This window comes from Microcaecilia unicolor, chromosome 12 (genome assembly GCF_901765095.1).
Source record: "Microcaecilia unicolor chromosome 12, aMicUni1.1, whole genome shotgun sequence".
NCBI lineage: Eukaryota > Metazoa > Chordata > Amphibia > Gymnophiona > Siphonopidae > Microcaecilia > Microcaecilia unicolor.
This window is the reverse complement of record NC_044042.1, coordinates 70,250,956-70,276,591: the sequence shown is the minus strand read 5'-3', so window position 1 is coordinate 70,276,591 and position 25,636 is coordinate 70,250,956. Positions and strand designations below refer to the sequence as shown.

The 25,636-nt window shown below is 45.9% G+C and overlaps 2 protein-coding genes across 10 annotated transcripts in view; one reads left to right on the top strand and one right to left on the bottom strand.

Annotated features, from left to right (window-relative positions):
* Window positions 1-25,636, top strand: part of LOC115482296 (nuclear factor 7, brain-like) — a 37,990-nt gene that overhangs the window by 652 nt on the left and 11,702 nt on the right. The window lies entirely within an intron of this gene.
* Window positions 1-25,636, bottom strand: part of GRB7 (growth factor receptor bound protein 7) — a 112,118-nt gene that overhangs the window by 85,652 nt on the left and 830 nt on the right. For 2 of the 8 annotated variants that reach the window (XM_030221973.1, XM_030221983.1), the window contains exons 1-2: window positions 23,729-24,605; window positions 6,983-7,052 (exon numbers count right to left, since the gene is read on the bottom strand). In XM_030221973.1, coding sequence (XP_030077833.1) covers window positions 6,983-7,052; window positions 23,729-23,890 — 232 coding nt within the window. In that variant the 5' untranslated portion in view covers window positions 23,891-24,605. Of the gene's footprint in view, window positions 1-6,982; window positions 7,053-23,728; window positions 24,607-25,636 lie in introns of those variants that run through there. The other 6 variants (XM_030221974.1, XM_030221976.1, XM_030221975.1 and 3 more) reach the window with 5 other exon arrangements.

Genomic DNA, 25,636 nt, shown 5'->3' with positions numbered 1-25,636 from the left:
AATCTAGCAGGTGTTACACGTTCCCTGCTCTTTTTTTCCCCTTGGCTTCTTGTCTTGAAGGCTTTGTGTTAATGCTAAACCTTTTGTACCGTACGCGGTCAATACTTCAAAACCTCCAACAATGTGCAACTGTGTTTTCTTACTGATTCACTATAATTAGGGTTACCGTAGGTCCTCTTTAAGGACAGATCCTCCTTTTGGACTTCTTGTCCTCCAGGATTTTTAATTTTTAGAAAAAACATCCTCATTTTCTGATGTGATATGGTTATAAGAACATGAGAGTAGCCATAGTGGGTCAGACAAATGGTCCATCTAGCCCAGTATGCAATGGCCAAGCCAGGTCACAAGTACCTGGCAGAAACCCAAATCGTGGCAACATTCCATTAGAACCCCAAAGAATAGCAAGATTCTGGAATCCTAAAGAGTGACAAGATTCCATGCAGAATCTCAGAGTAGCAACATTCCATACTACAAATCCCAGGGCAAGCAGTTGCTTCCCAAGTCTATCTCATTTTATGAGTCTATATCCAACACACCTATCCATATAATGAGAAAAAAAAACATCTCTGGCCTATTAGTCTGGACACATGCGGGTACTAAAGAGAGAAAAATATTGCTGATCTCTGTTTTCCTGCTGGTTGAATCTGTCAAAGGAATTTTGTTCATGCAGCACAAACTGGGCAAGTGGCATCTACTCACCTCCTTTCATGCCACACAATACACGACATATATAGACGGTTGACAATTCCGAGAAAAGAATGGAATTTATTATGGCCACAGCATTCTACAACTTAATAAATGTAAACACATTCACAGTATTGATCAATTTCACTCAAGTATATATATTACAGTAATAAGCAATTACCTATATTCATCAATTTTCTGTCTAAAGCATTTAGGGGCAAGTGGCCTAGCCTTTTGAGTCACACAGCTTGCTTTTTCTTCTGCCATAGTCACACATGCATATTTTCCGGTCTGCCTGGAGCATGCACCTCTGACATGCCCAGGCACCATCACCACATCTTTTTGATCAGGAGATTGTCATACAAGCATCATCCCCTTCCCAACCGTTGACTCTACTACTGATCAGGAGATTGCCGTACAAGCATCATCCGTTTCTCAACCATTGACTCTCTTTCTTGAAGCTTTCAGCCTCCCCATTCCATCCAAGTCTGAGGCAGGCCCCTCTGATCAGCTGTTATTCTATCAGTGGCCCCCCCTCCGTACAAGAGAACTGCCCTTGGTCTTAGCCATCACCCAGGCCACTGCTAGTACGGCCCAACAACCACTTGACATTTGACCTTGATTTTGGTCTGCAACATACTGCTTTATGATCTATCAGGCTACTGAATACTGTGACAAAACCCTATGTCCTAGATGTGGGGCGGGTGGGATGGGTGAACCGTTGGAGCAGCAGGCAAATGATGGCGATTATACCTTTGCAATCACTGTCCTTATTATTTCCAGTGGCCACCTCCTCTCCCCGCCCCTTATCATTTACCTCTAGCTATGTCTCCTCCTCTCCCATATATCTTTCCTTCCCCCTCCCCTTTCTCCCTAACTTCCCTTCCTAAACGCCCTCCAGCCCCTTCCTCCCAGCCTCCCCTCTGGCCAAGCTGGGCCACTGCCCATTTGTGTTTGTGACCGCCTAATGTCTGGGTCACTAGCCTCAACTTTAAGCATATGGCATGCAAAGACTTTCACATGTATCGCAGAAGCCAGCCAAAGTTCTGACAAATATGCTTGTGCTCAAACTCAGTCAAATTCAAATTCAAAAGATTTTGAAAAGTAGATTGTCTACTGCTGTATTGTAAGTCAGTCAATGTTTAATGTGTGCTCATTAACTAAAAGCTATTTACACATTTGCTATGATTAAATATTTCTTTAGCAAAGGTATCAACCATTTTTATTTTTTTGTGCTGACTTTTTTGTTGCCACAAATATGGTAACCTACCCCCCCACCTTGATATCTCTTCTGCTCCCCCCCCCCCCCCATCTTGGCTTCCTTTCCGTTCTCCTCCCCCAACTTTCTCTCTCTTTTCTTCCATCCACATGCAGCATTTCCCCCTTCTCCCTTCCCTTCCATCCAAATGCAACATTCCTCACTCCATTCCATTCAAGTGCAGCATTTCCACCCCCTTCCTCCTGCATGTCTGGCATCTTCCCTTCCCTCTTCCTGCCTGCCCTCTTGCAGACCCCTATAACATGAAGGTTCACCGGCACTGTTTATATCAAGCTCTCTCCAGGGCCACTCTAAGCCAGTGGTGTTCCTAGGGGGGGGCGGTCCGCCCCGGGTGCACGCCGCTGGGGGGTGCTGCGCACGCCTGTCCGTCATTTGTTCCATGCTCCCACTGCCCCGGAACAGGTTACTGCATCAGCAATCCGCCCCGGGTGTCAGCCCCCCTAGGAACGCCACTGCTCTAAGGCTTCTTTCCTTCTGCCGTGTCCTGTTTATGCAGTAACAGGAAGGACCCCAGGGCTAGCCAGAGAGGGCCTGATGTAAGAGTGACAGCAAACAGGCAAGCAGGGCCTGCGTGGCGGGAGCACAGAGGAAAGAGAAAGGGAGATGCTGGACTTGCCAGAAGGAAGGGGGAAGGGGAAAGAGAGGTGAGGCAATGCCAGACTCACACAAGAGACTGCCAGGGAGTAGGGAGGAAGCCAGTGCGTGAGCTCGGGTCCCTTAAGTGTGTGAGCTAGAGAAGGGGCCCAATTGTGCGTGTCACACACCAAATGTGTGTGGCTTGGCATGTCTGCGTTCCATGCATCCCCCACTCTTTCTATGAGGAAATATTGTCTGCTTTTACTCCTGATTAATCTACCCCACCCTTGGAGCCTCACAGCATGGTCTCTTGTTTTAAGGTAATTTCTCCTAGGGAAAATCTTCTTGAACATATCTTTAAAACATCTGAATCTTCATATTTCCCCATCTCTCTTCTTTAGGTCCTCACATTTCATGTCATATGGCTCCTTCTGCCTGACTATCTTTCTTTGAAGATACAGCTTTCAGAACTGGATATAATAATCTAGATGAAGCCTTGGCCAAAAGTATTATCACCTCCTTTTTTTCTGCAGGTTGTGCTTTTCCTTCTGCACCTCAGGATCCCTCTGGCTCTGGCCACTGTCATGTCATACTGCTCCATTACATTGAGATCATCTGACACAATTACCGGGTAGTCTGTTCCCGCCCCCATCACCCACAGCTCCCTTGGCTTTCTGCATTCCAAATGCATGATGCTATGCTATTTTGCCTTAAATTTCAGTTGCTAAACTTTTGACCACATCTCGAGATTTCTTACATCCCTCCTCACTCTGTCAGCTCCCTCCGGAGTATTCTCCCTGTTGCAGGTCTTTTCTACCAGTCTCGCTGCAGTATCACCCATGAAAAGACTGAATAGAACCAAATCCAGCAGTGCCAGGGTGGCAAAGCGCAGCTGCAGTCAAAGCAAAGCAATGATCCTGTCAATGCAATCTACACAAGCGCGTACTTTCACCCACACAAACAGTGAGCAATTTTCAAAGAGCCCATTCACTCAGGGGAATAGTGTTTGGAAATTGCCCTCATTCAGATGAAACAAAGTTTAATATTTAAAAGCATGTGAGTCAATAGGGTTGCCAACTAGATCCAGATCCGCCCGACAGGGTTGATCCAGTCCTGGGCTTAACCCATTCATTGCATGCAGTGACTTTTGGTTCTGATTTCCCCATCGGATTCCCTAAGAAAAGCAAGGCTACAAGTTCCTGCATGCATTGCAGGGGCGTAGCCAGACCTTGGTGGGAGGGGAGTCCAGAGCCCGAGGTAGGGGGGCACAGTTTAGCCCACCGCAACCCCCCTCCCTGCTGCCACTGCTGCTGACCCTCCCCCACCACTTTTGACCCCCCCCACCGCCGCCCCTCCCCCACCACTTTCGACCCCCCCTCCCGCCGCCGCCACTGCCAGGTACCTTTGCTGGCAGAGGTAACCAACCCCTGCCAGCCGAAGTCTTCTTCAGTGCCAGTCTCTGTCGCGTTCGCTGATCTGTTTCTGTGAGTCCTGACTCCTGGCGTCGCAGGAGTCAGGACTCACAGAAGCAGATCAGTGAACACGCTGCAGACCGGAGTTGAAGAAGACTTCGGCTGGCGGGGGTTGGGGACCCCCGCCAGCAAAGGTACCTGGCAGCAGCGGGGGAGGGTCAGCAGCGGTGGGAGGGAGCCAGGGCTAAATCTGTGGGGGCCCATGCGCCCATGGCCCCACCTAGCTACGCCCCTGATGCATTGGGGTAAGCCCAGGAATGGATCAACCCTGTCAGGCAAATCTGGATCCAGTTGGCAACCCTAGTCAATATTCAGCCAGCGGCAGTCAGCGTTTTCCGGCTAAATTCGATCTGGATATTTTCTGCTGGGCCATGTCTGAGCACCTGGTACCTGCATACTTTAATGGGCAAAATAGGACTGCATTTTATGTGTTCCTATCTGCCTGGTTAGGTGTTTGGGCACTGGAACTGGCACTGAATATTGCCAGTACCTGCAAGACTTTGGGATCTGCGTGGTTTGACTAGGCAGAGCCTCTTCTGCCTGCTTAAACCATGCTGAATATTGACCCTCTGTTGTCCAATGACAAGTTATTTTTATTGGGAATGGTGGTAGGGTGATTGTTGAGTCAAAATCTTAATGGAGGATGTTGAAGCCTGAAAAGTGGTGGTGGTGGTGGGGGGACAAGGCTGAAGGTTTGCCTAGGGCATCCAGAGATGCCATGTTACCCAGTTTTAGGCTGGAGGTTTTGGGAGAAACCTGGTTTTGAACTTAGAACCCAGAGCAGTTTGGGATTTGTAGTGCTAGATCCTGCTCATTGAAATCAATACTGCACGTCCCATAATGCACCTGTTGGGGCGGTCAGAAATCTAGGCAGCTCCTTGTGACTCTGGGCAAGTCACTTAACCCTCCATTGCCCCATGTAAGCCGCATTGAGCCTGCCATGAGTGGGAAAGCGCAGGGTACAAATGTAACAACAATAAAATAGATACTATTGGAGATTCTACATGGAATGTTGCTACTATTGGAGATTCTACATGGAATGTTGCTATTCCACTAGCAACATTCCATGTAGAAGGCTGCGCAGGCTTCTGTTTCTGTGAGTCTGACGTCAGACTCACAGAAGCAGAAGCCTGCGGGGCCACATTGGTGATCTGCAAGGGCCGACTTCTACATGGAATGTCGCTAGTGGAATAGCAACATTCCATGTAGAATCTCCAATAGTAGCAAAAGTGGAGGAGTGGCCTAGTGGTTAGGGTGGTGGACTTTGGTCCTGAGGAACTGAGTTCAATTCCCACTTCAGGCACAGGCAGCTCCTTGTGACTCTGGGCAAGTCACTTAACCCTCCATTGCCCCATGTAAGCCGCATTGAGCCTCCCATGAGTGGGAAAGTGCGGGGTACAAATGTAACAAAAAAAAATCTCCAGCCTGGAACTGGGTAACTTGGCATCTCTGGGCACCTAATACCTTTGCAACAGCCCTGGGATTTTGGTGGCCCCCTACATAGGGTTACCCTATCTGTGGCGACAAAAAAATAAAAATGTTTGCTACCTTTGCTAAAGAAATATAGCAAATGGCTGTTAGTTAATGAGCCCACATTAAACAATTACTGACTTACAGTACAGAAGTAGGCAATCTACTTTTCAAAAACTGTTGGATTTGAATATGACTGAGTTTGAGCCCAAGCATACTTGTCAGAAGAGCGGATATCCCTTAACAGCTTTGGCTGGGTTCTGAGATACATGTGAAAGTCTTTGCATGCCATATGCTTAAAGTTGTGCTGCATGAACAAAATCCCTTTGACAGATTCAACCAGCAGGGAAACAGAGATCAGCAATGCCTTTCTCTCTTTAGTACCCGCATGTGTCCAGACTAACAGGCCAGAGATGATTTCTCTCATTATATGGATAGGTGTGTGTTGGATATGGACACATAAAATCACCGTTTCACATCAGAAAAAGAGGATGGTTTTGTTTTTTTAATTAAATTCCTGGAGGACATAGTAACATAGTAGATGACGGCAGAAAAAGGCCTGCACGGTCCATCCAGTCTGCCCAACAAGATAACTCATATGTGCTACTTTTTGTGTATACCCTACTTTGATTTGTACCTGTGCTCTTCAGGGCACAGACCGTATAAGTCTGCCCAGCACTATCCCCGCCTCCCAACCACCAGCCCCGCCTCCCACCACCAGCTCTGGCACACACTGCACAAGTCTGCCCAGCACCATCCCTGCTTCCCAACCACCAGTCCCGCTTCCCACCACCGGCTCTGGCACAGACCGTATACGTCTGCCCAGCACTATCCCCGCCTCCCAACCACCAGCCCCGCATCCACTACTCTCTCCGTGAAAAAATACTACCTAACATTTTTCTTGAGTCTGCCCCCCTTCAATCTCATTTCATGTCCTCTCGTTCTACCACCTTCCCATCTCCGGAAAGGAATTATTCAGATATGTCCTGGAGGACATATCTGAATAATTCCAAAAGGAGGATATGTCTTCTTAAAAGAGGACATATGGTAACCCTACCCCTTCAGTTGGGTCAGTGGTGTAGGTGTCAGTTCACCCGATGCCTGAGAAACTTAATCCCAAATAGAGACATGCTATGAAGCTTCCCACAGTGAAAATATCTTGGTGAGCGCATCCAGGTGCCCCCTGGTGAGCATTCCCTGTATGTGCACCTTAGACAGACAGGTACTATGCACCTGCATCCTCCAGCTGTCCTGGCATCATTGTGTGTAGGGATGCTGGAATTTGTAGTTCTGCCTTTCTAGCATGCAGAACCCCGTGCCGTGCATGGTCCATTAACTAAATTGCATTTCCCTTTATCATTAGGAATTTATATTATGCCATGACAGTCCACAAGGTTGTACTTCTGTATTGCAAAAGACAGCCAGGATATAGTGGGGGCTGGAGAAATGCATATATCTGTGTGTGTGTGTGTGGGAGGGGGGGGGGGGGGGTTGCTCCTACCTTTGATTAGCCTCAGTTGTGTCTCATGTATCCAGTCCCGGACTCCATTGCCAGACTGTATCATATTCTCCTGGAAAAGTATCAGAATGTAAAGTGAGCCTTTTTACCCTGCCTACCCTGGAACAAACATTGCACCATTACAAGGCACAAGACAAAGTACAAGAATTTTTCTGGCCAGCTCTCAGTCTATTCCTCACATTACAGTGCAACTGAAAATCCGTTTCTAGGAAGATAAGAAGTTGGATAACAGGACACTGCAGGGCGGGAAAGAGGTGCATTGACAGAGGTGTGTAGGAGAAGAGTCCCAGTACTGGAACAGCAAGGGCTGCCACAAGAACAGGACTGAGGTGCACTGGCAAAGCTGTGTGTAGCTGTTAGTATTGGAAAGAGGGGGGACAGGCGAGGAAGGACATTCTGGGATCTTGTAAGGGATCTGGAGAGGGTAAAAGGAGGTTCTAGGATTTCAAGAGCGGGTGCTATGGGACAGGAAGGAAGTGCATTAGCAGAGCTACATGTGTGTGGATCTCAGTAGTAGAATTGCAGGAGATGCTGCAGGACAGGTGTATGGACAGAGTTGTGATTCCAAATCTTGTTTAACATGGCACCTGATTATGTGTTGGACTTGATTAACTTATCAACTAGAAATGCAAATCCAAGAACAAGAGACTATTTACTTCTTCATATCCCTAATTACAGAAATAACAGAAATGTGGTTTATAAGTCTCTTCACACAGCAGGGTTCAAATGGTGAAATTCAATAAGCATTAATAATTATCTTCAGTTCCATAAAGAAGTAAAAACCTACCTGTTTAAGAAGGTTTTTTTTTTAGCAGGTTACTCGATGATCTCAATGAGCTGTTAAAAGCTGACACTTTTGGCAAAATTGTTCTCACTCTGCTGTTGAAGGGATCTGGGCTAGACGTAACATTGCCTGCAAACTACTGTCCAGTGGCAAGCATACCCCTTTTTACTAAAGTATTAGAAACCTACATCAGTAAACAACTCTCTTTATATCTGTAAAAACTTTTCTATATTACACTGGTCACAATTTGGCTTCAGATCGTCACATAGTATGGAAACACTGCTGCTAGTTCTAACTACATATGTCAGACAACACCTATGCAAAGGCGGCCAAGTAACTCTTCTCCAATTCGATATATCAGTGGCATTCAATGTGGTTGACCACACATTGCTACTCCAACGCCCAAACCAGATAGGAATAACAGGGACTGTGATCAAATGGTTCAGTGAACACCTTTCAAATCAAAGCTATTCTGTCAAGCAAAACAACCAGCTTTACAACTACTGGTCTCCTAACTACTGCAGGGTCCTGCAGGGATCTCCCCTTTCACCTATCCTGTTCAGTCTCTTTATGTCATCCCTTGCCTCAATACACCTGGGTCTTAATGAACTACTATTATCCTAAGCAGATGACATACTGCTTCTCTTAGCAGTGGCAGCATCAACATAAGTACATAAGTATTGCCATACTGGGACAGACCAAAGGTCCATCAAGCCCAGCATCCTGTTTCCAACAGTGGCCAATCCAGGTCACAAATACCTGGCAAGATCCCAAAAAAGTACATTTTATGCTGCTTATCCCAGAAATAAGCAGTGGATTTTCCCCAAGTCCATTTTAATAATGGTCTATGGACTTTTCCTTTAGGAAGCCATCCAAATCTTTTAAAAACCCCGCTAAGCTAACCACCTTTACCACATTCTCTGGTAACGAATTCCATAGTTTAATTACACATTGAGTGAAGAAAAAGTTTCTCCAATTCGTTTTAAATGTACTATTTTGTAGCTTCATCGCATGACCCCTAGTCCTAGTATTTTTGGAAAGAGTAAACAGATGATTCACGTCTACCTGTTCCACTCCACTCATTATTTTATAGGCCTCTATCATACCTCCCCTCAGCCGTCTTTTCTCCAAGCTGAAGAGCCCTAGCTGCTTCAGCCTGTAGCGAATGGCATGACTGCTGTTAGCACCTGGGCTCTGACCAATAAACTGTAATTGAATGTGCAAAAACCCAAGGTCCTGTGGTTCTGAAATCAGGGAGTTGAGGTCCCATCATCAATATCTTTGTTCAATAGTCTAAGCTTTGCTTTGCAATCGAGTCTGAAACCAGAATACTAGGGGTCTTGCTTGATTCTTTACTCACCTTCTCTTCCCATATTATCCAGCTATGGAAGAAAACACTATTCAAAATGAGACAGCTACGTCTAGTCAGATCATTCTTCGGCCAAAAAGGCTTTGCACTATTAGTCCAAATGTTAGCTATATCTCACTTGGATTACTGTAACGTTCTATTTCTTGGTGTTAAGTGTCAATATCAGAAAAAAACTGCAAATCATACAGAATACAGCTGCTAGACTAATATACAGATTGAACTGATATACTAGTGTTTCAACTCATCTTAACAAACTGCACTGGCTTCGCATAGCAGAAAGGTTCAAAGCTCCATGTTTAGTTTTTTCAAATCTTACAGGGTTTGACCTCTGAACTGCTGACTAAGACCACTTTGCTACATTTGGTCCAGTGTAACAGACTGAGAGGCCCTTTTACTAAACCACGTAGGTGCCTCCGTGTGCCCAACACGCACCAGTTTGGAGTTACTGCCTGGCTACCGTGTGGCTCGTGCGGTAATTTCATTTTTTATGTGCGTCCGCTACGCACGCCGGAAAACAATTTTTATTTTCTGGCGCGTGGCAAAAATCGGGCAGCAACACCGACTGGACGCACGTAGGTGATTACCGCACGGTTAATGTGAGAGACCTTACCACTAAGTCAATGGTTGGTGGTCAGGTCTCAGACTCAAACTAGACACACATCCATTTTTATTTTGCCACACATCCATTTTTGGCAAAAATGTTAAAAAGGCATTTTTTGCAGGCGCACTGAAAAATGGATCTGTGTGCACCCAAAATACGCGCCTAAACTACCGCAGGCCATTTTTCAGCACACCTTAGTAAAAGGACCCCTGAAAGAACAATTAATGCTAGTATCACAATATCAAAAGACAATTCGAAATCAGGAAATTTTCAGTCCTCTGTTCCCTGTACTTGAAGTTAAAATATGGAACGCTCTACCTATTGCCATTAGAACAGAGAACAGCTACCTTAGCTTCAGGAAGAGGCTAAAAACCTTTCTCCTCCCAAAGACTGTTTCATAACAATCCATTGACGTCTACCTCCTAGTATCATCCATTATCCTTTCCTATAATGCTTTGGTCTCGTGCATTACACCAATGGTCTCTAATTGTTCTCATACCTCACACTAACATTTTCGGCTTCTGTCTCACCTAGAAGGTAAACCGCACTGAACCCTGGAAATGGGGATATTAGTGGTATACAAGCATTGATTTGATTTTAAAAAATGTGATTTGATACTTGAAGTTCAAAATATTTGTAATTGTAATTCTACTGCGTGTTATAAGCCACATTGAACTGAAACTAGCTTTTGGATAATGTGGGATCTCAGAATAAATAAATAAATAACTGGAAGTCAGCACAAAAAAAATCCCTTTTCATCTATCAAGTTACTCTGACTTCTGCTGCATCTCCCCTTTATCTGTTTCTCTCCTCCCTCATCAGCCTAACCTGCTGTTACACTCGGTTGCATAGGATAAAATTTGCTTTCCAGGAACTGTCCTCTGACTGAGCAATTATAAATCAGAATCCTTCAAACTAGAGCTATCCCTGGCCTGCAACAACAAATATCATTCCAAAAAAGGACCTCACCCCATTCTCCACCTATGGCAAATGTCTGTATTAAACACAGGGCTGGCGTAACCATTAGACAGACTAGAAGGTCACCCAGGGCCGCAGCTTTAGGGAGAGGCAAAAAGCAGCTGCGGTCAAAGCGAAAGCAAACCCAAAGAACCATCAGCACATCCTTTTTACCTTAAGGGAGAGAGAGCGGTTCTTCAAATAACCCATTTGTCCTGCTAAATGGCTTTAGGCAATTGTCCCCATGATGTGGAGGAGTGGCCTAGTGGTTAGGGTGGTGGACTTTGATCCTGGGGAACTGAGGAACTGAGTTCGATTCCCACTTCAGGCACAGGCAGCTCCTTGTGACTCTGGGCAAGTCACTTAACCCTCCATTGCCCCATGTAAGCCGCATTGAGCCTGCCATGAGTGGGAAAGCACGGGGTACAAATGTAACAAAAAAAATAAAAAATAAATGTAATATACACAATATATAGGCCTCATGGAAGGGGCCACGAAAATTGTTAATTCCTCTGTTATGGACGGGCAGCTGCAAACAACACTAAAAAGAGCTGTAATCTGCCCCCTACTGAAAAAGAGCTCCCTTGACTTGGCCAAGCTCAAAAACTATGCACCAGTCTCTAACATTCCTTTCCAGGCAAAAACCTATAAACAGAGAGTCTGCATTCAACTCAACGAGTGGCTAATTGAAAGTAATTGGCTAGACCCATCTCAATCTGACTTCAGACCTTGATCATCTGCACCAGTGGTGTAGCCAAGGGTGGGCCTGGATGGGCCCAGGCCCACCCAGTAGCAGCACACCTATAATGTGGCTGGCAGGGATCCCCAAGCCCCACCAGCCGAAAACTCCCAACAACTGTCCCTCCTGCATACCTTGTAAATAGCAGATCTTCACCTGCAGCGAGCAGGAACTGATACACGTACTATTCGCACCAGCCCCACAGCCTTCCCTCTGATGTAGTCCCACCTATGCAGAAACAGGAAGTTGCATCAGAGGGAAGGCTGTGGGGCCAACATGAGCAGTGTGTATTAGTTGCTGCATGCGAGGGAGGGAGGATGTTTGAAAGACTAAATGGCATGCAAGCGAGAGAGGGAGAGACCAAATCACTTGTGCGACAGGGCAAAGTTCTTCTGCCCACCCATCCTGGGCCCAGGCCCACCCAAAATTGGGTGTCTGGCTACGCCGCTGATCTGCACAGAAACCGTAACAGGGGATCTGCCTCGAAACTAGTGTTGCTAGATTTCTCAGCAAGTTTCGACACTATGGATCATGCTTTCAAAGCTGACAGAAACAGGTATCAGTGGCACAGTAATTGCATGGTTCGAATCCTATTTGTCAGAAAGACAACAATCAGTTCTGTTCAGCAACAGCACATCACTACCTTGGGCACTGATCTGTGGGGCGCCACCGGGATCCATCCTCTCCCACTCATTTAATATCTACCTCAAGTCTCTGGCTGAGCTGCTTTGGTTGATGGACACAAAATTCTATATATATGCTGATGATGTGCAACTACTCATATCCACTGAACAAAATCTATGCAAAGCCATGAGTAAACTGACTGCCTGTCTAACTGCAACCCAGGAATGGGCAAATAACAACAAATTCTGTCTGAACCCAAGCTAAACAGAGATTCTTTGGGTACCTAACACAAGTGGACAAATACCTGACTTCAAAATACCTTTTGGGAAGTATGAACTTCCCCTAAAATCATAGGTCAGAAATCTTGGGATACTGCTAGATTCATCACTCACTCTGATCCCACAAATTCAAACAACCTTTAAGGATGGTCTCTATCACCTGCAGCAGCTACAAAATTTCTCACCATATATTGAAAAGACATGTCTGACCACAGTGGTCCATGCCATGAAAACATCACGACTGGACTACTGTAATGCCCTATACGTTGGTCAAGCCAAAAAGAGTTTGCATCAGCTCCAACTAATTCAGAATGCTGCAGCACGACTGACAGAAGGCTACAAACGGCGTGAACACATCATACCCTCCCTGCAAAAACGACACTAGTTACCGGTACTTTACAAGGCTAAATTTAAAACTCTATGGGGTCCTTTTCAGTGGCGTAGCCACAGGTGGGCCTGGGTGGGCACAGGCCCACCCACAAGTGGCACAGCTTTGATGTGGCTGGCGAGCCTCAAGCCTCGTCAGCTGAAGACTCCCAGCATCTCTCCCTCCCCTCCTCCAAAGGCATTTTGGCATCTGTCAACTCAACCACCCAACCTCTCTGTACCTTTTAAATTTTTCAATGTTTCGCAAACAGTGACTCAAACCCGCAGCTCATGCCAGTTCAGAGCCTTCCCTCTGATGTAACTTCCTGTTTCCACAATAGTGGTACCAGGTCAGAGGGAAGGCTCTGGACTGGTGAGAGCAGTGGGTGCGAGTCACTGTTTGCTGACAGTGAAGCACTGAAGATTTGAAAAAGTATGAAGGGAAGGAGGAGTGGCCTAGTGGTTAGGGTGGTGGACTTTGGTTCTGAGGAACTGAGTTCGATTCCCACTTCAGGCACAGGCAGCTCCTTGTGACTCTAGGCAAGTCACTTAACCCTCCATTGCCCCATGTAAGCCACATTGAGCCTGCCATGAGTGGGAATGCACATAAAAAAGGGCCTTTTTAAAAATTTTTGCTGAAAATGGATGTACGGCAAAATGAAAATTGCCGCGCGCCCATTTTGGGTCCGAGACCTTACCACCAGCCATTGACCTAGTGGTAAAGTCTCACACGGTGACCGGGTAGTAATGACCTACACGTGCCAAATGTGACATAGCGCACGTCCAATATGTGTGGCAGAAAATAAAAAACATTTTTCAGCCGCTTGTATCAGACACACGGCAAAGATTACCACAAGAGCCGCATGGTAGCCATGTGGTAACTCAATTTTGGCGCTTGTTGGGCACAGACAGACACTTACGCGGTTTAATAAAAGGGCCCATTGGTTTGATTTTCAAGGTCCTCAGAAAAAATGGGCCAAAGTAGTTAAAGAATAAGTTAGCCCTATACACATCTTTGAGGCCTCTAAGGTCCTCTCAAGGAGCATCACTATCTGTATTTTCATCAAAAGAAATTGTACGATGTAATACCCAACAAATAGCACTCTGTCTGCTAACTATTAGCACCAAGTACATATTTGTTTGGTGAAGGAAAGACCAGTAAAATTAGTGCTACTATTATAATGTAGCTACTATATACCACATCATTACTTGGAAAACTTCCCCCTTCCTATATCTGTCATGATTCATTTTCAATTTTCTAATTTTTTTTCTAAATAGAGCCTTAACTTCAAAAATAGGCGCTTATAACTTAGCTTTGATGAAAAACGCTGTGTTCAACTTAGAAAACGCTTTGGAATTTAGTCCCAGAGGGGCTACATCTAACTCGAGACTCTACTTGAGGAAACAGGTGAAAGCCTGGCCTTTCTCTCAAGCCTTTAATACATAGGGTGACTGATTACGCACCACTTTTCACCTGGACTAGCTTGCGACATACACTATAACAGACCAATTCCTTATATTTAACTGTACAAAGGACTTGCTTTGACTTTTGCCACCCATCTATTTATCCCAACTGACATCTTGACCCCATATAGGGGCATAGCTATGGGGGGCCATGGGGGCCTGGGCCCGCAGAAAGTTTGTCTGGGCCCGTGGTTTGACTGGCGGGGGTCCCCAACCCCCGCCAGCTGAAGCCTTCTTCAGCGCCAGTCTCTGACGCAGCCGCATTCGCTGCCCTGCTCTTCTTCTCCTGTGGACAGGAGGAGCAAGAAGAAAGAAGAGCAGGGCAGCAAACGCGACTGCACCAGAGACCGGCACTGAAAACGGCTTTGGCTGGGGGGTTGGGGACCCCCGCCAGCAAAGGTATTTGTTTTTGCGGGGGGGGGGGAGTGATGAGGCGGTGAGGGGAAGCAGCAAGGAGGTGAGGTGTGGCAGTGAGGGGGGCGGTGCTCAAAATGTGCCCCCAACCTCGGGCTCTGGCCCCCTCCCACCATGAGGTCTGGCTACTCTCCTGTCCCCATATATACAGTGGGGGAAATAAGTATTTGATCCCTTGCTGATTTTGTAAGTTTGCCCACTGACAAAGACATGAGCAGCCCATAATTGAAGGGTAGGTTATTGGTAACAGTGAGAGATAACACATCACAAATTAAATCCGGAAAATCACATTGTGGAAAGTATATGAATTTATTTGCATTCTGCAGAGGGAAATAAGTATTTGATCCCCCACCAACCAGTAAGAGATCTGGCCCCTACAGACCAGGTAGATGCTCCAAATCAACTCGTTACCTGCATGACAGACAGCTGTCGGCAATGGTCACCTGTATGAAAGACACCTGTCCACAGACTCAGTGAATCAGTCAGACTCTAACCTCTACAAAATGGCCAAGAGCAAGGAGCTGTCTAAGGATGTCAGGGACAAGATCATACACCTGCACAAGGCTGGAATGGGCTACAAAACCATCAGTAAGACGCTGGGCGAGAAGGAGACAACTGTTGGTGCCATAGTAAGAAAATGGAAGAAGTACAAAATGACTGTCAATCGACAAAGATCTGGGGCTCCACGCAAAATCTCACCTCGTGGGGTATCCTTGATCATGAGGAAGGTTAGAAATCAGCCTACAACTACAAGGGGGGAACTTGTCAATGATCTCAAGGCAGCTGGGACCACTGTCACCACGAAAACCATTGGTAACACATTACGACATAACGGATTGCAATCCTGCAGTGCCCGCAAGGTCCCCCTGCTCCGGAAGGTACATGTGACGGCCCGTCTGAAGTTTGCCAGTGAACACCTGGATGATGCCGAGAGTGATTGGGAGAAGGTGCTGTGGTCAGATGAGACAAAAATTGAGCTCTTTGGCATGAACTCAACTCGCCGTGTTTGGAGGAAGAGAAATGCTGCCTATGACCCAAAGAACACCGTCCCCACTGTCAAGCATGGAGGTGGAAATGTTATGTTTTGGGGGTGTTTCTCTGCTAAGGGCACAGGACTACTTCACCGCATCAATGGGAGAATGGATGGGGCCATGTACCGTACAATTCTGAGTGACAACCTCCTTCCCTCCGCCAGGGCCTTAAAAATGGGTCGTGGCTGGGTCTTCCAGCACGACAATGACCCAAAACATACAGCCAAGGCAACAAAGGAGTGGCTCAGGAAGAAGCACATTAGGGTCATGGAGTGGCCTAGCCAGTCACCAGACCTTAATCCCATTGAAAACTTATGGAGGGAGCTGAAGCTGCGAGTTGCCAAGCGACAGCCCAGAACTCTTAATGATTTAGAGATGATCTGCAAAGAGGAGTGGACCAAAATTCCTCCTGACATGTGTGCAAACCTCATCATCAACTACAGAAGACGTCTGACCGCTGTGCTTGCCAACAAGGGTTTTGCCACCAAGTATTAGGTCTTGTTTGCCAGAGGGATTAAATACTTATTTCCCTCTGCAGAATGCAAATAAATTCATATACTTTCCACAATGTGATTTTCCGGATTTAATTTGTGATGTGCTATCTCTCACTGTTACCAATAACCTACCCTTCAATTATGGGCTGCTCATGTCTTTGTCAGTGGGCAAACTTACAAAATCAGCAAGGGATCAAATACTTATTTCCCCCACTGTATCTGCAGGCTCCTCGGCTACATGGTAAGCTGTGTTGTAGAAAAGCATTAGTATCGTAGCCAGTGGGAGGGGGTCAGAGCCCGAGGTGGGGGGCAATTTCAGTCTGCCGCCCCCCCCCGCCACCTTGCCGCTCCCCACCCACTGCTGCACCAAATACCTTGGCTGGCGGGGGGTCCCAAACCCCCGCCAGCTGAAGCCTTCTCCAGCGCCGGTCTCCAGCGCTGCCGTGTTGCCTGCCCTGCTGTCTCTTCCCCCTCACGTCCTGTACGCTCCTTTTAGTGAAACTGAGTGATTTCACTAAAAGGAGCGTGCAGGACATGAGGGGGAATAAAGGGCAGCCAACGTGGTGGAGCCGGAGACCGGCGCTGGACAAGGCTTCAGGTGGCAGGGGTTGGGAACCCCTGCCAGCAAAACCAGGGGTCCAGAGGAAATTTGAGGGGGCCCAGGCCTCCGTGGCCCCATGTAGCTATGCCACTGATCATATCAATGTTAGTTGAATGTTCTAATGTGTTTCATTGGCATTATACCAACATCACATTATATTTCTGTTATTTGAATTCAGTGCTGTTAAATGTATATAATTTTTATACTGTTTCATGGTAGTCCTTTTATTAGGTTTCAGTTTGCTGTTTTCAAGTCTACCTCATCCATTATATTTATGATTATATTTGGTCATTTTTACTATTATGCTGTTAACAAAACTGTAAGTTTTATGTTAAACTGTACCTGCTATACACCACCTTGGCTGAATCTCTTCATACAGGTGACTAATAAATCCCAATATAAATAAAGAAATAAAACAAAGTTGAATATTTGAAAGTATGCAGGTCAATATTCCAAAGAACTGCTAGGTTTAATTACTATTGCTAGACATATAAGTCCCTTATCTATAGATTTTCAGTGGCACTAGAGGGTACAGTTATTGTGGAGTGACAGCAGAATACCTCTGCATAAGTAGAACGTAAGAATAGCCATACTGGGTCAGACCAATGGTCCATCTAGCCCAGTATCCTGTTTTCAACAGTGGCCAACCAAGGTCACAAGTACCTGGCAGAAACCCAAATAGTAGCAACATTGCATGCAATTGCATGCAAGCATGGCTGCGAATAACATGGTGGCTGCCACACTTGTCCAGTGGATTCTTCGGGGCAGACAGGAAAGATCCCTAGTCTTGGCTGCCCGCTGCCGGCGCTGACCCTCCCCCGCTGCTGGATCACTCTTTAAAAATGGTCGCCAAGACTTCTGCTGAAGTCTTGGAGGCTGCCCTGGTAAGTCTCGGCGGCCATTTTGAAGAGCAATGCAGTAGCGCCGCAGGAGAGTCAGCGCCGGCAGCAGGCAGGAAAGACTGGGGATCTTTCCTGCCTGCCCCGAAGAATCCACTGGACAACCAGGTTGCCTTCTTCAGGTATGTATTGGACTCAGAGACTGGAACCCTGTAGCTCATGCGGGGCAGGGCCGGGGAGGAGGAGAAGAGCAGAGCCGGCTTGCCCTGCACCACAGAATCTCAGTCTTCCTGGAGAGAGTAATGCATTGCCCCCCTTCTAGGCTCTCTCCCCGGCTTTAGCCAGCTCTGCAATTTGGGGGGGGAGGTGGACCGGGGAGAGAGCCCGTTGTGGGGGGGGGGCATGCAGAGGTGGACCGGGGAGAGAGCCTGTTGTGGGGGGGGGGTGCAGAGGTGGACCGGGCAGAGAGCCTGTTGTGGGGGGATCGCAGAGGTGGACTGAGAGAGCCAATTGGGTGGGGTGGGGGGCGCAGAGGTGGACCAGGGAGCCTGTTGTGGGGGGGGGGGGGGGCGCGAGGTGGACCGGGGAGAGAGCCTGTTGTGGGGTGGGTGGGGCGGTGCAGAGGTGGACCGGGGAGAGAGCCTGTTGTTAAAAATTTACCAGCACACCACTGCCTACAACCTTGTGTCTATTGTATCATTTAAGTGAAATGTTGCCAATGTTTTATTCTATCATGCCTGGTACCGAGGGAGTGAGTGTGCAGCCTGCAGATGTTATTCTGTGTTTTATATGTATTTTATAAATGGAATTTAAAGCAATAGGCTCACTACTGCCAGTGCACTGATTTGATGATGTCCAATTATGCATTTTTGCATTGTCATTCCAGTAGAAGTGGTGGGATAATTATGATTTGCCTAGGGCACCTGACATGCTTGCACTGGCTTTGATAAAGCCAAGTGCAATCTTCCAAGCTTAGCATTCGCAGGCACAGAATATGCCTGACCAAAGCCCCAGCTTCCACAATGCAGAGCCCTGTGTCTCCAGCCACCACATTACAGGGCTTTCCTTCTGACCCAAATATCAAGCTTCTTTTCATTTTATCAAATGTAGCTAATTTCAAAGCACACTTCCCAAAGATGAAACTGGAAAGAACTTTTTGCTACCTTAGTAAATAAGTAAAAAATTAGGAAAATGAAGTAACATCAGCACAGAAAAATATAAAAACAGAAGTGTTGTACAGTAATGAAGTAAATGTAACTAGTTACTATACTTCAGGAAAAGTTTTGTCACTTTTACTTGTAAAGAAGTACAGAGTAACATTTGTTACTTTTATTCAATTACATCTGATGCTTGCATTTAAAAGTAAAAAGTAAAAGTGGAAGTGAGATGAACCTGACATTCCTCAGTAAACCAAATGAAACAGCAAAACCTAGAACAAGATTTTGCTATTGCAAATCTCGTCACGCAAACAGTGGATCATCTCATAAGTGAATAAGTATTGTCATACTGGGACAGACCAAAGGTCCATCAAGCCCAGCATCCTGTTTCCAACAGTGGCCAAGCCAGGTCACAAGTACCTGGCAAGATCCCAAAGCAGTACAATACATTTTATGCTGCTTATCCCAGAAAAAGCAGTGGATTTTCCCCAAGTCCATTTTAATAATGGTCTATGGACTTTTCCTTTAGGAAGCCATCCAACCCCTTTTTAAACTCCGCTAAGCTAACCGCCTTTACCACATTCTTTGGCAATGAATTCCAGAGTTTAATTACACGTTGAGTGAAGAAAATGTTTCTCCAATTCGTTTTAAATTATTACTTTGTAGCTTCATTGAATGCCCCCTAGTCCTAGTATTTTTGGAAAGAGTAAACAGATGCTTCACGTCTACCCTTTCCACTCCACTCATTATTTTATAGACCTCTATCATACCTCCCCTCAGCCGTCTTTTCTTCAAGCTGAAGAGCCCTAGCCGCTTTAGCCTTTCCTCATTGGGAAGTCGTCCCATCCTTCTTAACATTTTTGTCACCCTTCTCTGCACCTTTTCTAATTCCACTATAACTTTTTTCAGATGCGGTGACCAGAACTGAACACAATATTCAAGGTTTTGTGTATAGCACTGCGTACGTCTAGTAGCGCTGTAGAAATGATAAGTAGTAGTAGTATCTTAAGTTTTGTTGTTCAGTGAATATAGCCTATAAGAACAGTGAAGTTGCCTGTGTTTGTTGAATTGATTACTGGTCTCCAGCCAAACTGAACAGTGATGAGTTGGGTCACTTTGAAGCAGAGATAAAGCTGAAGCTGGTAGCAATTCTTGGCGAACAGACATATGTCTCTCCACAACAGACTGATGGTCATCCCATGGAAAATTTTACATTGGAGTGACTGTCCACTGGATCGATAGAGTCTTTAGAGACTCACCTCTTCAATGCTGCCTTCGGCGCCTAACCGCTCAAGAAATATAAAATGCCCCAATCTATCCACCCTATCAGATTAACTGTTCACTCGTCCTCTAGATTGTTCACTTGTCTTTAGATTGTTCTCTTGTCTTTTAGATTGTAAGATCTTTGAGCAGGGACTGTCCTTCTATGTTTAAATTGTACAGCGCTGCGTAACCCTAGTAGCGCTTTAGAAATGTTAGTTAGTAGTAGTAGTAGTAAGTCTGCTTTTCTGGCCTTAAGGGTGAAGGGTTCCCACTCATTTCACATTCTTGCATCAGTTCTTGGAGATATTTCTTGAAGTATTCAAACAGAGTTTGCCATCAGGTGAAATATTGTTAGAACAACAACAAACAATGATTCCGACTTTGTGAAAGCCTTCTCTGTAATTGAACAGCATGACAATGGTAACAAAGATGAAGATGTGAGTGATGAATTAGACAGCACTACTTCTAATGCAGTTGATAATGACAAGACAATAATAAAGCATTCTTTGCTATAAGGAAGTTAAGTGTTTCAGACAGAGATTCCCTTGATCAATACCTGCAGACCCTGAGACATCAGTAATATTGCAGCCTGGCCTGATTTGAAGAAACTTTTTATCAGACTGAATATGCCACTTCCTGCCAGTGTAGTTATTGAACACCTTTTAAGCTGTGCTGGATTAATGACTCACAATCACACTCACATGAGTGACAGTAATTTTCAAAACTAGTTTTACTAAAAGCAAAGTGGATTGAATTGTAGAGCAATAAAGTTGTCGGGATAAAAATGTTAACAATAGCTGCATTCATCATGGTTGCACTACTTTTACTTTGTACTCAAAAAGTATTACATTAGGCAATAACTTTTTTATTTTCACTTAAGTAAAATTTGTAATATGTTCTTCACTGTACTTTAACTTTTACTTAAGTATTAAAATCTGCATTTATGTTTACTTTTACTTAAGTACTTTGACCTAATACTTTGAACAACACAGAAAAACAGAGCAAAGTATCCATAGCAAGCGGGGAGGGGAGGGGGGGGGGGGGGATGACCACACATGTGAACTGAGAGAATTGGGGAAAGGGAGATGTATTTAAAAAATTTTGATCACTGAGTGACAGCTCCACACCCACTGCCCATGTACATCCTCAAGGATCCCACACCCACTGTTCATTAGCTGAGCTCTTCCCAGTACTATAGCCTCAGGGGTCCCACAATCACTGCCCATAAGCTTGTATCAAAAATCCAGTCTTGATCTTCTTGGATCTTATTAATCATGTTCCACACTGTGATCTTTAGCTAATCAGTTGTCTAGACCTGACAGGCTGTGTAATGCTATGCTTGTTGTTCACTTGAGCCATTCAGTCTCCACAGAAACAGGCTGTGGTCACTGTGACGTCAAAATCCAATGTAAACAAGAAATTAGTTCTATACAGAATGAAACTTGACATGGTGTGCTGTAAAGGGAGGTGATGCAGAGTACCTTGGCATGATGTGGTGTGCTGTGATGGGAGATCATTGATGTGGAGTACCTTGGTGTAACATGGCGTGCTGTGATGGAAGGTGATGCAGAGTACCTTGGCATGGCGTGGTTTGCTGTGATGGGAGTGATGTAGAGTAGCTTGGCATGAACTGAAAAATGGGCTTGCGGAGCTACTGTTATTGATATGCAATTTATCCTTAAAATTGAGCGTGGTACCAGAAGATTGGAGGGTGGCCAATGTAACGCCGATTTTTTAAAAAGGTTCCAGGGGAGATCCGGGAAATTATAGGCCGGTGAGTCTGACATCGGTGCTGGGGAAAATGTTAGAGGCCATTATCAAAAACAAAATTACAGAGCACATCCAAGGACATGGATTACTGAGACCAAGTCAGCACGGCTTTTGTGTGGGGAAATCTTGCCTGACCAATTTACTTCAATTCTTTGAAGGAGTAAACAAACATGTGGACAAAGGAGAGCCAGTTGATATTGTGTATCTGGATTTTCAAAAGGCATTTGACAAGGTACCTCATGAAAGGCTACAGAGGAATTGGAGGGTCATGGGATAGGAGGAAATGTCCTATTGTGGATTAAAAACTGGTTGAAGGATAGGAAACAGAGAGTGGGGTTAAATGGGCAGTATTCACAATGGAGAAGGGTAGTTAGTGGGGTTCCTCAGGGGTCTGTGCTAGGACCGCTGCTAATTAGCGATTTAATTAAATTTGCTGATGACACAAAGTTATTCAAAGTCGTTAACTCGCAACCAGATTGTGAAAAATTACAGAAGGACCTTACGAGACTGGGAGACTGGGCGGCTAAATGGCAGATAACGTTTAATGTGAGCAAGTGCAAGGTGATGCATGTGGGAAAAAAGAACCTGAATTATAGCTACGTCATGCAAGGTTCCACGTTAGGAGTTACACACCAAGAAAGGGATCTGGGTGTCGTCGTCGATAATACACTGAAATCTTCTGCTCAGTGTGCTGCTGCTGCTGCGACTAGGAAAGCGAATAGAATGTTGGGTATTATTAGGAAAGGTATGGAAAACAGGTGTGAGGATGTTATAATGCCGTTGTATGGCTCCATGGTGCGACCGCACCTTGAGTATTGTGTTCAATTCTGGTTGCTGCGTCTCAAGAAAGATATAGTAGAATTGGAAAAGGTGCAGCGAAGGGCAACTAAAATGATAGCGGGGATGGGACGACTTCCCTATGAAGAAAGACTAAGGAGGCTAGGGCTTTTCAGCTTGGAGAAGAGACGGCTGAGGGGAGACATGATAGAGGTATATAAAATAATGAGTGGAGTAGAACAGGTGGATGTGAAGCATCTGTTCACGCTTTCCAAAAATACTAGGACTAGGGGGCATGCGATGAAACTACAGTGTAGTAAATTTAAAACAAATCGGAGAAACGTTTTCTTCACCCAACGCATAATTAAACTCTGGAATTCGTTGCCGGAGAACGTGGTGAAGGCAGTTAGCTTAGCAGAGTTTAAAAAGGGGTTTGACAGTTTCCTAAAGGACAAGTCCATAAACCACTACTAAATGGACTTGGGAAAAATCCACAATTCCAGGAATAACATGTATAGAATGTTTGTACGTTTGGGAAGCTTGCCAGGTGCCCTCGGCCTGGATTGGCCGCTGTCGTGGACAGGATGCTGGGCTCGATGCACCCTTGGTCTTTTCCCAGTGTGGCATTACTTATGTACTTATGACATGGTATGCTGTGATGGGAAGTGACATGGAGTGCCTTGGCGTGCTGTGATGGGAGATGATGCAAAGTGCTTTGGCATGATGTTGTGTGCTGTGACATGGCATTACATGTTATAGAATACTGAGGCATGGTATACTGTATTTTTTTATGTGAAACTATTGGATGACAATATCTCTTGTTTGTCCTGTTTGTCTGTCCTAATTAGATTGTAAGCTCTGTCGAGCAGGGACTGTCTCTTCATGTTCAAGTGTAAAGCGCTGCATACGTCTAGTAGCGCTATAGAAATGATAAGTAGTAGTAGTATAGTCAGGAGCTACTGAAGTGCTGCAGTGAACCAAATCTCCTCTGATGTACTCAGCTCAATCTATTGCTGCTTTATCCTAAGGTAAACCACTCCATCTCATGGAGCTATTGCCCCATCTCACAATGCTACCACCTCATCTCATGGTATACCAGCATCTCTGCTTTTCCAGGTTCCCCTCCTCTCCCTGTCTACTGTTCCCCAATCATAATTGATCTCACTAGCCACCTGTTAATGACAGGAAGAAAGTGCTCACCTTCTCCAGAGGAACACCAGCTCGAGCTCTCTTTTCTCCATGATACACCAGGATCCCCTTGGAAGCTCTCCTTTTGCGGAGGCAGCTGCAGCAGAAGACAACCCCAATAGCCCTCCGCCAGTGGAGCCCCCAACTCTCCTGTTGCTGCTCTGGCCTTGTCATGGAGGAAGAAGGGGAACGACAGGGATGAGTCAATGAAAGTCTTTCCTCACCATATATTATAACTCAAAGTCTGAGTTCCAGGACTCCTTGTGTTGTCGCCTGCTGATCTTGGCTGAGAGAAAGAGCTTCAGGTGAGTACAAGAGGCGTGCCCAGCCCTCCTTCTTCTTGAACCCTACCCTCCAGACGTTCTCTCTCCTTTCACCCAGTGGTAATGAGTACTTTACCCTTAAGGAGGGGAAGGAAAAAAAGAACGAGGTGATGAAAGCAGGCACCAGTGCCTTCAGCTGCAGATTTTACAGTCCTTCCATCAGCCTGGGTTCTAAAAGTCTCTGGATAATCAGAGCTGCTGCCCTCTCCCCAAGCCCTGTCCAGACCTGCCCCTCTGAGAAGGCAAGTTCCCTGGCTCCACACACCTCACCCTTGTGTTCAGTTGATAGGGCTGCATGCTTGAAACAGTGAGGAGGGTGCTGTCACCAAGAACACAAGCAGGTCTCTCTCTCCCCCTCCGTCGTACTCTCCCCCTCCACCACTGCTGTCACCACATGCACACTCTCTCCTTTACCTTCACCCTTCTTTATCTGCTGGCTTTTCTCTGTGTCCTCTCTCTGAATCCAATAAAATGACGTTTGTGGCCAAGGCTCCACATAAAGAATTCCTGTGAGTCAGCATATGGAGCTGCACTTAGCACACCAGCCACTGTCTGATACACTGTGCCAAGACTTTACTTTCTAGAGCTATTTCTATCTGCTCAGGGGGAGGGAAGGAGAGCTTCAACTTGACCGGCTCACTCTTCCTGGTACAATATCCAGACAGCCTCTGTCCTACTGCTCCCTGCAGGAGCAGAGGTTTCTCTTCTCTCGCTCTCATCCATTTTGCCTCCTCTCAGGAGAACACTCCCCACTACCTCTCACTCCAATCCACCACAGTGATGAGCTGAAGGAGGGCCGGAAGCTCTTCCACTAGCCACAAAGAATTCAGGTTTCCTGGAGACTGAGAGAAGAAAGTGTTCAGCCTTCCGACCAGTGGTCTGGGAGGTGCGGGCTCACAGGACAGACCGAAGAGTAGTGACCACATTCACCAGGAAAAGTAGCTATAAAAAGCCACTGGACTCAGCCACTTATAGCACTGACAGACCACCAGACTCAACCACCTTACAGATCCTGTCTTCCAGAGGAGGTCATGCAATGAGTTAGACCTTACCTAAGCCTAAGCCAGTCTTAACATTGCAGGCAGGGAACTGCAGTCCAGCTCTCCTTAAAGAAACCAAAATGACAAGTCTTTACATGCAGTGGAGTGAACCTGTGACACTGTCAAATGGGCATATGATGTTGGGTTCCAAGTTAAGAGTCACCACTCAAGAATAAAATCTTGGGGTCATTGTGGACAATACGTTGAGTGCGCTGCAGCTGCTAGAAAAGCAAACAGATTGTCAGAGATAATTTGAAAAGGAATGGCGAACAACATTGAGAATGTTAGTATGTTTCTGTCTAGGTCCATGGGGCAACTACACCTTGAGCACTGTGTACAGTTCTTGTCATCCAACTTACCAAAGGTTCAGAGAAGAGCAACAAAATGACAGACTATGGGACATTTCCCTTATGAAAAAAAGGCTAAATGGATTAGGGCTCTTCAGCTTGGAAGAGAGATGACTGAGAGGGGATATGATAGAGGTTTATAAAATCACGAGTGGGGTGGAACGGTTACATTGCTTAACTTTTCAGACAACACTAAAATGAGAGGACACT